Here is a 16,490-nt window from a genome sequence, read left to right as displayed (position 1 = left end):
TTTTTTTCCCATTAATAGAAGACATTTACTTACTCCCCACAAGAGATGAAAGAAATCCTGTAGTATATGGAGTCTTTACCACAACCAGGTAAGTTTAAAAAAAAAAATGCCTATAATCCTTCTAGAGAATTGTTGTATCTATGTAAGAAAATACTTATATGTTCTTTTTGTCCCTTCCTTTTGTGTGAAAAAACACACATTTAAAAAATTTTACTTTTTCATTTATTGTTTCCTAGAAATCTTTTAATATCAGTACATAAAAATGTCTCTGTTCTCTACACCAGCAAAGTATCCCCTATACGGATTAACACAATTTATTTAACTAGTCCTCTGTACCTAGGCATTTGCGTCGTTTCCAGTTCTTTGCTAGTACACATAATGCTTCAATGACTAACCTTGTGCATACGCTATTCCCTGTAGGAGCAAGTATATCTATGAGCTAAATTCCTAGACTACAGTTACTGGATACAAGGGCACATACATATGTTAATCATAATAAATAGGTTGAGCTGCATGACAGAGAAGTAATACCAACAAAATACATGTCTTAGTCATTGTCTAGGCTATAATCATGAGATGACATTCTTGTCTTTGAAAATGTCTTCACATGCTCTTATTTGCACTTCCCCATTACTCTGCAAGGATGGAAGTGTGACTGTTATTATCACCATATCATCACTGCTCTACTAACTTAGGCAAAGGAAGTTTGTATTACATGTACTTGTCCAAAGAAGAGTAGCCAATTAGTAGTAATACTGGGACTTCGACTAAAAGTATCTTCCTAATTTCTACGCCTGTATTCTTGTCTTCTTTCTGCATAATACTGGCCTGTACTTGTCACTGAGGCTCTGTCACTTCCTTAAAAGTTGTCCTAGCAGCCATGAAGCTTTCTCAAAGAATATTTGGACCCCCACTTAATCTTATTTAATATTAATTTTATTTAATTCATTAACTTACATTTGACTCTGTTCCAAGTGCACTTTTATTCTTGTTACCTACTACTGCCTGTGTTACATTCTTTGAAATACTTTTCAGTTTTTCCATAGCGCTGCTATCGGTCGTTATCAATGTATATTGCTATCAGTATTGGAGGAATTGGCAGTATTGGCATTAGTATTAGACAAATGGTCTTACTGCCTCCTTTTGAATAAATTATTAAAATATTTTGTGGGAAAATTATAATTTATTTTCCGAGATATTACTGTCATTTAGTTCACAATACCTTATTTGACATAAAGTCAAATGTACTATTGGTTCAGAATGTATCAAAAACAAAATCCTATTTGGTTGATTATAAAATTAGAGTGGAAATATTTAAATATGAGGCTAGAGAAGATATCCTAAGAAGCTGCTATTTTGAACTCCATGTTTCTGCTAATTTATATCTGAACTAAAAAGGTGCAGGAAGACCACGTGCCTGTAGTTACTCAAGTCAAGTCTCTCAGCCCTGGTTCTCTTGGCATCTTTCCATTCACAGAATTTTCTTTAAAGTCACTGTGTGTTTCACTCACAAGACACAGATGTGTGCCAAAGAAATGTAGCCGCAAGATAGTTTTCTTTCTCTCTTATCGAGTTTTTGCCCACCCAGAGTGTGAAGTAACAAGTCAGCTCTTTGTTCTTGGTGTACTTCGTTATTTTATTTTTAATGCTGCCCTGAAGACTGAGGTAATGTCAGGATGCAAGTCACATCCTTGGTCCAATGAGAAGATGTAATTAATCTGCAATAACACCATGATGCGTCGTTCCTTTAAAGTATCATAGGCAGGTCATATGATTTTTATGGGGCCATCATTTCCCTTCTTAGCAGCTAGTTTTCTCCCAGCTGCCTATTGACCATCAGCTCCTGATGCTTCGCATTAATGTCATTCCAAGAATGATTAATGATTGAGTTACTCATGTTAGTGAATCCTAAACTCATTCGTGTAGTGCTAAGTCTCTTAGAGTGTAAAGTGTGATTTTGTTTTTAAGAACAGGAATCATTGAAAATTTTAGATTCAGAGAAAATGCCTTTTAATTTCTGGAAATAAACCAAGATGAAATATCTGATGCTGCTGCTAACAATTTTCTTCATTAGTTTGCAAAAATTTGTTGAATTCCCATGGAGCTTTGCTGCCTCTTAATTAGATGTGCCCCCTTACTGTGTAATCATGATTAATTTTAAGCATCAGATAAGTTATATACATAAACTCAGAAATTCAAAAAGGAGCAAAAAGATTATTTCAGTGTTTTTAAAATTAATAAAAATTATATGAGGAAATCATTAATAGCCAGTATTTATGGACATTCACTCACTTTAAGAAAGATAAGTATTTATTATTTACATATCTAAATATTCTTTTTTTAAAAAGTAGGTAATATAACTTCTGATTTTGTAAGTTCTTTAGAAGGCATTATGCTATAATAACTTCAAATAAAATTCAAGAGCATGTGAATAAATATAATACTCTTTCCTGCATATTCCCGTCTATCCTCCAGTTTTTCCAGGTAATTCCTATTTGTCCGTCAGATGTCAATTTAGATGCTACCTACTCCCTGAAAACTTACCAGACAGCCTTGTATTGGGTACCCATCTGTGTGCTTGCTTAGTTTACTATAATTACCTGTAATAAAAGTGTTATCAAAACTTATTCAGGATTACTTGGCTGTAAGCTCCTTGAGGACATACACACATTTTGTCTGCTGCACCTGTCAGATAGAATGTCCTGAATAAATGTGTCCACAGCACCTGGTTATAGCATGTGCTCAGTGAATGTCCACTGAATGACTGAATCATGTTGTTTCCTTTCAGCTCCATCTTTAAAGGCTCTGCTGTGTGTGTGTATAGCATGGCCGACATCAGAGCAGTTTTTAATGGTCCATATGCACATAAGGAAAGTGCAGATCATCGTTGGGTGCAGTATGAGGGAAGAATTCCTTATCCCCGACCTGGTACAGTATGTATCCATACTTAATAATCAAAGTATTTTAAGTCCATATTCTCTTCCTAATCCTATTATAATAAACTATGCTATTCACCACAGCAACATGCACTGTGGTTTTAAAATAACTGTTTACTTACAGTGATGTGTTAGTATGTCTGACCTTCACTGGAACTTAACATTTTTCGTTTGAGTAAGAATTTTAAATACTACAGGAAACAATGGGCTATATCGTAAGGAGCAGACTACTCTGAGAATATAGCGTTTATCCTCAACATGTCTATAGAATCATCAAAATGATTTAGTATCTAGAATGACAAATACTCCAAGTTAGAAGGAAATGCTAGTAAGTATTCATCACCTACAGCTCTGCATGTAGTTAAGAGTCTTCTAGTCCCCACTTCTGCCTTAAAAAGACTACATCTGTTATAATCGTTCATTTAAATGATCTGTTCTCTTGTTCTGCATTTATCTTTTCTTTATTATGTTGCACCTTGGAATTATATGCATATTTTAGATGTGGAAAAGACATAGAAAGCTCTGAGTCCAAAATTCTATTCAAATAGCATGAGTCATGTTTAGAGCAGAAATGAAACAGGTAAGAAATGTGTTTCAGAGTTTATGCATCTGTTTTGGAAAAACTTTGCGATTTAAAATCTGTATGTGCATTATAAATGGCTTTTGTTTTGTTGATGTGATTAAAACAGTTAGTTATTTAAATATTTTAGAATTAGTTAATTGGCCTAATATAAAGGTAAAATGCCTCTTTTAAAAAATTAGGATTCATTATGAATATTTCTACCAAGAGCTCAAAATAGTCATCAAAATCCCAGAAAAATCATTGATGTAACCCATCTAATTCTACTGAGTTTTATCTTATGTGTGTTCTTGAAGAGAAAACAGGTGGTAGCCAGGCTTTCTGAATTCTCTTTTCATCCTCCTGTTATGTAACCTGATTAAATTTGGGAACCACACTTTACAGCCACGTCTATTTTCCCTTTCGTAATTCCTCAATATGTTTCAGGGATGTTTCTGAACTGATTATAGGATAATCTCAACTTTGGTGGAAAAAACTTTCTGCAAGTAATATTATGATTTTCAATATTCACTTTTTAATTTTCTTTGAACATCAAAGCTGTATTTGTTATTTTTTTTAAACAGTAACATAGGGTGTAGGTACTCTTCTAAAGGCTTTTAAAATCTTAATGTAATCTTTATAATGACTCTATAAAGCAAATGCTATTCCTATTAATGCCATTTTACAGATGAGCTATCTCAGGCCCAGGTAAGTGCAGTAACTTGCCCATGGTCACAAAGCTAGTGAGTGATGCAACTGAGTTTTAAATCCAGATATCTTGTTGGTAGAGTCCAAGCTCTGAGTCCTTGTACTTTGACACTACATTAAAAACTTTTTATGTTAAATTATATCTATTTTTCCCTTCAATGGAAGATCTTTTACTGAATATACATAGTATATACAATGATTGTATGTGTGAAGGTTGTTTGAGTTTTTTGGTTTGTTTGTTTTTTGTTTGAGGAGGCTGATAAAACTTCACAGGGCTCTCTAGCTGGGGAAATTTGACCACACTAGGATTCTGGGATTCAGTGTCAGAGACTATCATACTCTGAGTTGTTTCTACCTATGTTTATTCTAAAAAATAAAGACTGTGACCATTCAGGCCATTAAAAACAAATCTTTAATTATCTGGATTTACATGAGAAAGAATTTGGGACTGAAATCACCCACATTCATTACAGAAAATTATTTCCCTACCTATATACAGCAGTTGATTCTTATAATGCTAGAAGTTGATTATCAAAATGACCACCTGCCGATACATCCAGATCACATCTGACAGTGTAGACTGGAGATGCTGCAGAGGTGGCTGCTGTCACCACTTCCCTGCTCCTTCCTGAGAGACCTGTGAATGTCATGGGAGCCTAAAGGCAACTCCCACCTTACATGACTCTGCTCGGAAGCACATGGGCACTTCTCTGATCTGTGACCCCCGAATAGTAAAACATACATGTCAGTGAGGAGGGTTTTCATCAGTAAGGAAAGAAGCACCTCCTTATGTTAAACAGAGCAGCCTTTGCTGTTGGAGTACTCAAAATACAAAGTGTTTATACTGTAGATATTTTCTTGAAGAGTTCAGAATTATCTAGGGAATAAGCTGTATCCAAACTACCAAAAATACTTTTCTTTCTTTTTAATAATTTAGATAAAAGGAAAAATATCATCAGGCATAAGGAAGTGCTATTTAACAAAATTATTCTTTTATCCTTTCTAAACATCATTATTCTCCTATGCTTTTGTAAATGTGTAAACACATTCGCATCTGAAGCTAAGCTTTGGGAATTATGCCTTGTAACTAATCTTTACTCTGTAGCCCATACTCGGGCCACTGTTGGTAACTGAGACAGAAAGACAAAGTCTCCCTTAGGAAGACTCTGTTAGAACACTCTTTGATCAGGTACATTATGTTCTTTTATAGAATTTAGGGAAAGAAAAATATATCCTAGTTACTGTCAGGGATTATTTATCTTGCTTTATAGTTTCACTTAAAAGCAGCATTCTTTCTTGTTCTGAACTAAACTCAGATTGTGTCTACACTGGTTTTAGATGGGGAGCAACCAGGTAAGCCAGTTAAAAAAATTTATTTATGTAAAATAATATTACTGAGATATTAAAATTTTTTTTTTATTTACCATCTTTTTCCAATTGATTCTCTGTAAGAATAGTGATAACCACTCCCCCGAAAGGTTTGCAAGAGTATCGAGAAAGCTACCATAACTAAAGGGTATAAGTTATTTCGAAGTAACTAGCTACTTTTGTACTCTCTTTGAAATCTCTGTGACCACATTTGAAAATGTCTAAAATCGTATGTAAATGTGTAACCTTTGGCTTCCTTAATTCTTTGTTTTCAGTGATATCTTACCTTTTAGTTGCATACAATGCTTAGTCAGATTTTCCACATTATATTTTATATTTGGCGGGCTGGTGCTGAAGTTAGGAATATCATCTATCTGATATGAAAATCTGCTACACAAATAAGCTTTTCGTAAACTAAGGTTACCATTTAAATAACTCTGTCTTTAATCACTGAAATTATATTTCACAGTGTATCAAGTAATGTCTCTGGTTAAGTTTGAGAATCTAAGAACCGGAATGGATGAGAGACACAGCATAATTCACTCTCATTTTACAGAGGAGAAAACTTATGCCCAGAATAATAATTTTCTCAATATCATATCACCAAACATGGCAGAGTGAATAGGGATGTTGAAGTTTTCTGACCAGTCTTTTTTCCTTTATTCTTCGATATTCTCTAATACTCACCTATCCCCTAAATTCACCTGATTAATATGCTACTGAATGCTCTACCTAAAATTAACTGCATTTATTTTTACATATTCTCCTGACATACTTGCTCATCTGTTCTGTTTTGTTTTAAGCAGCCTAATTGTAGTAATTTTTGTTTAAGTGAAGCTACGAGTCTTATTTTCTACAAACCTCCAGCTCAGAAATTTTAGTCAAAAACCATTATTGAACCTGTCTTATGATCCAGACACAGTAATAAGGACTCATGTTATCTGTATATTCTTACAGACCACTTAATGGTGTAGATATTATTATCCCAATTTTATGGATAAGAAAAAGCCCAATGAACCTAAATGTCCATCAACAGATGAATGGATATAGAAGATGTGGGATTTATATTATATGTATAGTGGAATATTACTCAGCCATAAAAAATGAAATAATGCCATTTGCAGCAACATGGATGGACCTAGAGATTATAATCCTAAATGAAGTAAGTCAGACAGAAAGACAAATATCATATAACACTTGCATGTGGAATCTAAAAAAATGATACAAATGAACTTATTTACAAAACAGAAATAGACTCACAGACATAGAAAACAAATTTATAGTTACCAAAAGAGAAAGAGGGGGGAGGGATAAATTAGGAGTTTGGATTAACAGATACACACTACTATATATAAAATAGATAAACAATACGGTACTACTATATAGCATAGGGAACTATATTCAATATCTTGTAATAACCTATAATGGATTCTGAGAAAAGAATACATATATATATGAATATAAATGAATCTCTTTGCTGTACACCGGAAACAAACACAACATTGTAAATTAACTATTCTTCAATTTAAAAAAATAAATAGAAAAAGCCAGTGAGGGTAAGCACATGCTCATGGTCTCATAGTTTTTAAAGTGGTGAGACTAGGATTAAATTTAGAGCCATGTAACTCCAAATCAAATGCCATTAACCCCCATGCCATTCTGCCTTCAAAGTGATAAAATCAAACAACCAAACAGAACCTTACATTGTTTCTCCAGAGATCAGTCTGTTCTCTACAAAAATAATAGTGAAGTGTTGAAGTCTTATTGCACTTGGCATTTCTTTTATTGTAATTCAGGGGAACACATCTTACTTTAATCAAAGCATTGCTGAATAATTTGCTTTCTATGAAATGTCAGGATCTTTACTCTAAAAGCCACTTTCCACTTATGTTAAACATTTTAAATAGATTATTTTAAACACCACCTTTGCACTTACATTTTCTCATCCATGTTGCTATGGAGGTTGAATTCTTGGTTGTTCTCCCAGCAGTGCCTTCTGTTGACATTATCACTCCGGTAAATAAACATTAGAACTTTCTGTGTGCCATAGCTACTTAATTTTTTTAGTTTGACAGACTTCTGTACTTCCTGTGATAAAAAGTCAAGCCTAAACTCCTAGCCTTACAATGATATCACTACTCTACAATGTTAATAAGCCTGGAAATTCAAGAATACACAAGATTCGCTTACACTGAATTCCTTCACTTCAAGTGATTCTTCTGCCCTCTGGTGTCCAAACAGAGTCTCTGAACAAATTATATTTCGTTCAGATGGGCCTTACTGAACTGCTGGGTCTTGGTAATAAGTTCCAAGTGAAATGCAGTATGGAAGAATCTACCATACAATGAGTGATGACAGGTCAGATATAGAAACCAAACTGAGATCAGGCAAAAAAATCTAGGGAAGATTTGTAAAGGCAGAAGATTTTATTTTTGACATTTGATTTATTATTAAAAATTTACTCTGTAGTTTCATTCTGTGTTGATAAGGGGTTTTTAAGATTTATGCATAAATGTAAATATTAATACATGTTTACTTGAAAGTGAGCTTCAGTTTTTAAACTATTCTTTTATCAGAAAGGTGAGAAGAAAGGACTTTTTGAAAAAAATGTATTGTGTTAAGGACACTTATCGTGAGATCTCCCCTCTTACCAGATTTCTAAGTGTACAGTACTGTATTATTATCTACAGGCTGTAATGTTGTATAGGAGCTCTCTAGAACTTACCCAGTGTAATTGAAATTTTATACCCACCGATTGATGACTTCCCATTTTCCACTCCCCCGAGTCCCTGGCAACCACAGTTCTATTCTCTGCTTCTATGAGTTTGACTATGTTTTATATATATATATATATATATATAATATATATATAATATATATATATTATATATATATATATAAGTGGAATTAAGCAGTTTTTGTCCTTCATGGCTGACTTATTTTACTTAGTGTATTGTCCTCTGGGTTTAACTATGTTGTCACAAGTGGTAGGGTTTCCTTTCTTTCAAGACTGAATAATATTCCACTATATGTATAGACACTTTTTAAAAAAAATTATTTATTTTATTTATTTATTTTTGGCTGTGCTGGGTCCCCGTTGCTGTGCGCAAGCTCTCTCCAGCTGTGGAGAGCAGGGGCTACTCCCCGTTGCGGTGCATGGGCTTCTCATTGCGGTGGCTTTTGCCGCAGAGCACAGGCTCCAGGAGCACAGGCCTCAGCAGTTGTGGCACGTGGCCTCAGCAGCCGTGGCGCACGGGCCTAGTTGCTCCACGGCATGTGGGATCCTCCCGGACCAGGGCTCGAACCCGTGTCCCCTGCATCGGTAGGCGGACTCTCAACCACTGCGCCCGCTGGGAAACCCTATAGACACTTTTTAAATTCCATCCATCAGTCAGTGAACATTTAGGTTGTTTCCACATATGGTATGAAGGGTTGTCAAAAAATTAAAAAGTAGAACTACCATATGATCCAGCAATCCTACTTCTGGATATCTGTCCAAATGGATTGAAATTGGGATCTTGAAGAGAGATTAGCACTCCCATGTTCATTTGCATCACTATTCACTATAGCCAAAATGTGGGGTTTTTTTTGTTTGTTTGTTTTTGCGGTACCCGGGCCTCTCACTGTTGTGGCCTCTCCCGTTGCGGAGCACAGGCTCCGGACGTGCAGGCTCAGCGGCCATGGCTCACGGGCCCAGCCGCTCCGCGGCATGTGGGATCTTCCCGAACCGGGGCACGAACCCGTTTCCCCTGCATCGGCAGGCAGACTCTCAACCACTGCGCCACCAGGGAAGCCCCCCTTCTAGGTTTTTGATTCTAGAAAGGAGAAGCAGAGGCAGGACTAGAATCTGCGCCTCCTGACTCCAAGTTTCTAAGGGTGTATGACAAAACATCTCTACCATTTTCCTTTAACTGTATATAGGCTGTGTTTCTCTCAAATGGTGAAAGGCAGCTGATTCAAATAACAAATCAATCTCTTCAACTGGACTTCAGCTTTCTTTTCCATAGGGCCAACATTTGCTTTTAAAATGAGGTTCTCCAAATCCCAGGCTACCTACTCCATTCAGTCATGTTTTCATTTTTCTGGTATAGAAATTCTTCTAAAAAAAGAGAACCTTCAAAAAAAGATAGACTTACCTGTATATTTATATCTCTGGCCCTTCTATCTCATATTGAATATAGCATCTTTCTTTGCCCATATATGTTATAAACTGACCCTTAGAGGAATAAGTAGGGGGATAGGATGACACCTATTAAATTTGCATGTTTTACTTTATAAATAAAAATGAGACTTCTTTACACATTTAGCTTATTTTTCCCATTTTGCTAAAAATGAAAGCCCGGTTCAGTTGTGCCTCATGCCATGTCTTCCCTTGCACTGATCACCCCTCTGATTTGTTTAAAAGGAAACTGCAACCTGTAGTGAATAGCCCGAAGCAGCAGGGGGAGAAAACTTGTAACAGCTGTCTGGGGACTTGCCAAGCGGCAAAGTTCTCTCATTGGATAAAACCCATTTTTCTCTTCTTATCCATTGCTTCCCACTGCACGACTGAAGGCCCTCTGCAAACACGCAGATGTGCCAAGCATAACACGATCACACCTAGTCAGGGTGGCAGCCAGCCCTGGGAGATAGGCATGCAACCAGGGCTTATTGCCGCTGGGTTTACCCTTTCATCTCAGAGCTGCCTAGGCAGGTCCTTTTTTCTTCTGCTCTTGTGCTGGTATTGTTTCCAGCAACATACGGACATTTTAGAGTTTTGGTAATAGCTCGCTCTTTTTTTCCCCCCCTTCATATTTTAAACTGTCTTAGAGTTTTTTGAAACAGTAGGTGGAGACACAGATAAGTTCCCTCATTTATTTCTTACAGTCACAGGAGCTAAAGTGATGCAAGTCAGACAAATGTTAGAAAGCTGGAAGCAGAAATAAATTTTGCCCTCTACAGTATATTCAGATGGACTGAGTCAGCAGGTAGAACTTAAAGTACATATATACAGAGGAAAAATTCATTAGGTTTTTAATACCTGTGATGTATAGCTGCAATAGGAAAGTTTTCTAGGATTTGTGGGAGGAAAATAATTGAATATGGTTATTTAGATGTAGCATTTCCCCCACGCTTTCTCTTTTTCCTTTATGGAATTTTTCTCTCCTACTTTCCATTTACCTGCATAAGATACTTGGCATCCCAAGTTATTTTTAGATCTGTGTGAGATGCAGCTATGAGATCAAAGGAAAAATTCCACTGGTTTTTAATATTTGGTTCAAACTGTACGATCTTAAACCTCAGGGAGTATCTCTACCAAATCACTTTCATTTGTGAAAGCAGAGTGGAGACGCAGACCAGAGAGATCACACACAGCAACTTAGAGGATAAAGATCTTATCCAAACACTGGCAGCATGCCATGAGGAAAAGCTGCCATATGAAAAAAAAAACATTTTCAAAGATCATTTTATAATAGTCAGTAGAAGCCAGATTTCCCTTCTCTTCTTTTTTTGTTAGATTTTATTACACTTAAACTTCTTTGTCAGAGGTGAACAATGAGGAAAATTATCACGTTTGTTTCTTTGATGAATGTTCCTAGCTTCATTCACCTATCCTTTCTCACATTAAAATTTCTTATGGTTTGAAAATTTGATATAAAAAACTGACTTGAATGGCACGATGTTATTTCCTTTGAAATATTGGCTACTGCATGATTATAGCTACAAAGTCAAAAGAGATGTTTTTCTTAAGTTGGAGGGCTGTTTCAAAAATGTAATGCAGGCAGAAATCTTGCATTTGCTTTGATTTTAATAATAGACCCACCAGATAGTACCACAGGCATTATAAGCTATAAGCCCACTATGAATGGCCTTTGACTGAGTCTCAAACATGCAGCCTGTAATTGGGCAAGAGCTTTGTATCATTTGAGCTCCGTATCCATTTTGAGTTACAGCTTAATCTACTTAATATAGGGATCCTAGCATTACTGAGTTGACAGATTTCACTTGGCTGAAAGCAAAGTGCTAGAAACAATGACTGAAGATACAGTCTTAGATCTTTAGACCAACACCCAGCTAGGAATATGATCAGTAAGTACCAAATGGCTAACATTCCAGGACATTTCTAACCTTTTTGGTACAGACCTGGGACAAGTCAATAAAACTGATCAAGAAAAGATCAGTTTCTTTTCACATGCAAGATTCTTATGAAAGATAAATATATTCTCAAGTTATTTATAGAAAATTATTAACAGAATTTTTTTTAAAGTACAACTTCTTTGCTATTTCTTGTAATTTAGTGAGCTATTATGATTTTATTGCTGTAAATTTGAGGTCAGGGTCATTTATTGTGACTAACTCCAGTGTCTTTAGTTCCTTGAGAATGACGCTTGTGAATGCTTTGAGAAGTACAATTTCGAGCCTTGACAAGATTCTAGTTAGTGTTGGGTGTAAGTGGCTCAGTTCAGTGGAGATTATGTTTCAACTTGTCTAAAAACTAAAACAGGGAGAAAGCAGCACTTTCTTGTAAACTTTGCTTAATATTACTCGTTTTCTTTTCTATGCCTGCATCATCCGGCTAAACTTTTCCATTCCAAGAGAATGTATTAGCCAATTAAGAATTCAAATGTGGTAACAGCATTGTTCTCTCTGAGATAACTTACTAAATTACAATATAATAAAATCATAAAATAGATTCAGTATGTGGGAGGGGAGATATTTGAAGTAATATTTTGAAGGGATTTATGAAGAAATTCCCCTTTCATGTTTTGGGAGAGAGGCACATTGAATTCATACCAATGTGAATGTTTTACTGTTACCACCAGGGGGCAGGGTATGCTAACTATTGAATTAGTGGATGTCAAAAGGCGCACAGGAAGCGCATTTTAGACAGAAGTGAAAAATTCCCTGAGGGTTTCCCCACAGATCCTTTAGGGGAAGTTGTTGACTCGCTCACAGTAAATTTTCACGCCAGTTATGAAAAACTAGATAATTATGATATCAAACTATTGAAGTTCTTTTACAAGTAATTCTATGACGTGTTGATTTGTTCCATTTTATTAACAATCATGGTTTTAAGTTAAAACTGAAATTTTACATTAATTAAAGGAAACTGAAAATAATAATGTTTATAGATCACTTTCTTAATTGTTTCAACTCAAATTTCATGTACCTTTGCAAGAAAAGAGCTCACTTTGGGAACTTTAGAAAACACAGGTAAATGGATATAATTTAGAAATCTTTTTGGAGAAACATTGAGAAGCTTTAATAAGCATGATAATTTGTTTCATAAGGTTCTCTTTGATGATCATTAGCCATTCCATCTGCCAACAAGCAAAGACAGTTGTCTTTTGAGATCTGAGGCTAATTCAAGAAGAGAATAGTTCGAAAGACTAAAGAAATATCTAGCATGGGGGTTTTGTATTTAGTTTTCTGAAGTCAAACTTCTTGGAAGAAAAGATATGGATTGGAATTATCAATGTTTACTTGTGCTTATGCAACTGAAAAGTATTTCAAAAGCAAGAGCCCAACTGGACATTGATAAAAGATTTAAAATATGTGCACAATTAACGTTTTATTGAGGTATCAATGATATATAACATTAGTTTCAGGTGTACAACATAATTCGATATTTATATATATTGAAAAATAATCACCACAATAAGTCCAGTTAACATCAGTCACCATACATAGTGACAATTTTTTTTTCTTGTGATGAGAACTTTTAAGATCTACTCTTAGCAACTTTCCAATACACAATACAATGTTAGTAACTGTAGCCACCATACTGTACATTACATCCTCAGGATTTATAACTGGAAGTTTGTACCCTTTGACCCATTTTGCCCATCCTGCACCCTCTACATCTGGCAACCACCAATCTGTTCTCTGTATCTCTGAGCTCTTTTGTTTGATTCCACACGTAAGTGAAATCATACAGTATTTGTCTTTCTCTGTCTGACTTTCTTCACTTAGCATAATGCCCTCAAGGTCCATCCATGTAGCAAATAGTAAGATTTCATTTTTTGTGTGGCTGAATAATATTTCATTGTAATAATTAAGAATATTTTCGAAAGCAAAAACTGGATTTATATACACTGCAGGTAAACCGCATTTATTTACATCTGTCAATACATGTGATTTCATATTGATCCTGGTGACCATTCCTTTAATATTATCAATGATAAGGCTTAAAAACTTTATTAGAAGTGAAAATTTCTCAGATGTGTGAACAATGCCTTTACTCCCCTCCTCATTCCTTTTCAGTGTCCAAGCAAAACCTATGACCCACTGATTAAATCCACCCGAGATTTTCCAGACGATGTCATCAGTTTCATAAAGCGGCACCCTGTGATGTATAAATCAGTATATCCAGTTGTGGGAGGACCAACATTCAAGCGCATCAATGTGGATTACAGACTGACACAGATTGTGGTGGATCACGTTGTCGCAGAAGATGGCCAGTACGATGTGATGTTTCTTGGAACAGGTATGCTAGAGCCAAGTTATGCCTTCTTTCAAATGAATTTTTCATTATTAGACAAACAAAAACTTCAAAAAAGTTTACCGGCCAAAATCAAAATGAGTAACTATTAGCTAATACCCAGTCAGTGTTTTCTTTAAACTTGCATAACATGTGCTTTTAATCGACGATCATACATATCTCCCAGCCTCCATTAGTGTTATGTGAGATTTCAAAATATACTACTATATTACGACTGCAATGTGCCTGCTACAGATGAGGTGCTCAATACATATTTGTTGAATGACTGTGGACTAAAACAAGTAGGTAAAGCAAAGCTTCTCTATTTTCAAACTTCACATTTCCCTCTCTCTACAGAGATATTTGATAACCTTACCCCAAAGGATCCCTTCACCCAATTTTGAGAATCACTGACTTAGGTGGCTTATGGTGGTTTCAAAAAAGTTAATCATTAATTTGTAAAGAACTTAAAGTAGAAACGACTTGGTGATTATTTTTCCTGTCCTTGAATTTTTTGGATTAAGTATCACTTTCATTATTAGAGCCCATTTTATTTATTTTTTTTGGACTGCCAACTCAGTAATTATAAAATGATTACCTTTTTCTTCAAGGGAAAGAAATATTGCTTATTTGGTGCATCTCAAAAAACAAAAAGTAATATCTAATAATGTCCTGTGAATTGTATTGGTAGTAAAGGTAACATGTATCATTAAAACAAAAGCACTACATCCTAGATAATGTTATGTAATTTGATGGATCACGCATTGCGTAAAGAAATAGAAATTTGATGAGTTTTTAAGAAATGGACATTTTTATTGAAATGTTTTAGGACTATAAAACAATTTTAGAATAATTTTATTTTTTAAAATATATTGGTTTTACAAAAGTTAAGTTTATTAGGAAGCGTCTGTGTGACAGACTCAGAGGACTTTAAGAACACCGGTTGTCAAACCTGATTATGTTGCAGATGGCAGTACCGAGGCCCAGGGAAAAAAGTAATACTTTCAAGACTACAGAGATTACTACTGAAGCGTCAAAACATGAAATAATTAGTCCTCCATTCTAATGAGCTTGCCTCCTAATTGCACTGCCCACCCAAAGCTCATTTCTAGTTCTTCAACATTTCAGGGTCAGGAAAGCCATTTAGCCACTAGGTGGTACTACCTAACTTTTACTTAGAAAATTATGAGGCTACTAAGATAGATTGATTTTCAATTATGACATTCAGAAAATATATATTTAATATTTTTCAAAGATCCTAGAGTCATTTAAAAACAAATAATCCAGACTATTTTGTACGAATAGGATATTCCCATACATGTCAACCTACTTCAACCTCTGTGCTCAGAAGTTTAAAAGCAACTATTTTAAATTTATTTTTATGTGTAAGTCAGTCTATACATTAATTTCCAAATGGGATTTTTTTCTAAAATGTTCTTTTGATCGTCCTTCTGTAATAACATACCACCTTGTGGACTGCAATATATGATTAATCTTGTGATAATAGTTTAGTTCTTTTAAATTGAACTAAAATAATTTGACAAAATTTTATTTTCTAGCCCATTAATTATATTTCTGTAAGTAAAATACATTTTATGAGTGAGCTACTACTTCCCCCATGTAGATAGCTTCAATGATTTCTCTTACATTTGTTAAGATTATTAAATATATATATATTTATCTTTCATGGTGAACTGGATAAGTACTGAATAAATATTTCTTACATTGAGAGAGAAAATTTGTTAATATATTTTAACCTTTTAAATTAAGTTCCAAAAATGTTGCTCCTCTTTTGTTACCCTTTCAACTAATTTTTAAAGGAGACATGTCTATTCCTTGTGTTAGGAATACACTCTGAATGTGTGTCTTTTAATATTTTCTTTATAAATGTGTTTATGAGCTGAAAGCTATAGTATTTCAAAAGGGGAGAATCATATACATTAAGCTTCACTTCTCGCATGCTTTGTTTAACCTGATTGCTTGAAAGGCATGGAAAAAAAAATGAGGGGAGCCATGTGAAGGTTGCTAGGAGAATGCTTAACTAAACATTGAAATAGAAACAACAGGATCGTGTGTAATGTATTTTTTCAGACGTTGGAACAGTCCTAAAAGTTGTCAGCATTTCAAAGGAGAAGTGGAAAATGGAAGAGGTAGTACTGGAGGAGTTACACATATTCAAGGTAAGACTTAGGCCAGAGTTCCGGGAGAAGCGATGGTGAACTTGAGCAGTTCTTATATAGGACATGTTCGTGTCAGACGTCACCACTCTTTCTGAAGAAGTCTTTTCAATTAGCTTCTTTATTTTTCTTTTCCTTAAGCGAAGGAAAAAGTTTTAAAAGCAACTAAGAATGGGACTCATTTTCTCCTGCAGAAATATCACTGAACTTGGGGCTCCTGGGTTGCCCCTCATGACTGAGTTCTCTAAGCATATGTTCAGACAAATCACCACGGTAGATGA

At 35.1% G+C, this 16,490-nt stretch overlaps 1 protein-coding gene across 1 annotated transcript in view; it reads left to right on the top strand.

Annotated features, from left to right (window-relative positions):
- Positions 1 to 16,490, top strand: part of SEMA3D (semaphorin 3D) — a 177,083-nt gene that overhangs the window by 137,323 nt on the left and 23,270 nt on the right. The window contains exons 10-13 of the mRNA XM_082846434.1: positions 19 to 88; positions 2,789 to 2,933; positions 13,816 to 14,038; positions 16,124 to 16,212. Of these exons, the coding sequence (XP_082702560.1) occupies positions 19 to 88; positions 2,789 to 2,933; positions 13,816 to 14,038; positions 16,124 to 16,212 (527 nt within the window). The remainder of the gene's footprint in view (positions 1 to 18; positions 89 to 2,788; positions 2,934 to 13,815; positions 14,039 to 16,123; positions 16,213 to 16,490) is intronic.

The sequence above is a fragment of the Leucopleurus acutus genome (genome assembly GCF_964270905.1).
Source record: "Leucopleurus acutus genome assembly, chromosome: 9".
NCBI lineage: Eukaryota > Metazoa > Chordata > Mammalia > Artiodactyla > Delphinidae > Leucopleurus > Leucopleurus acutus.
This window is presented reverse-complemented; position numbering and strand designations above follow the sequence as displayed.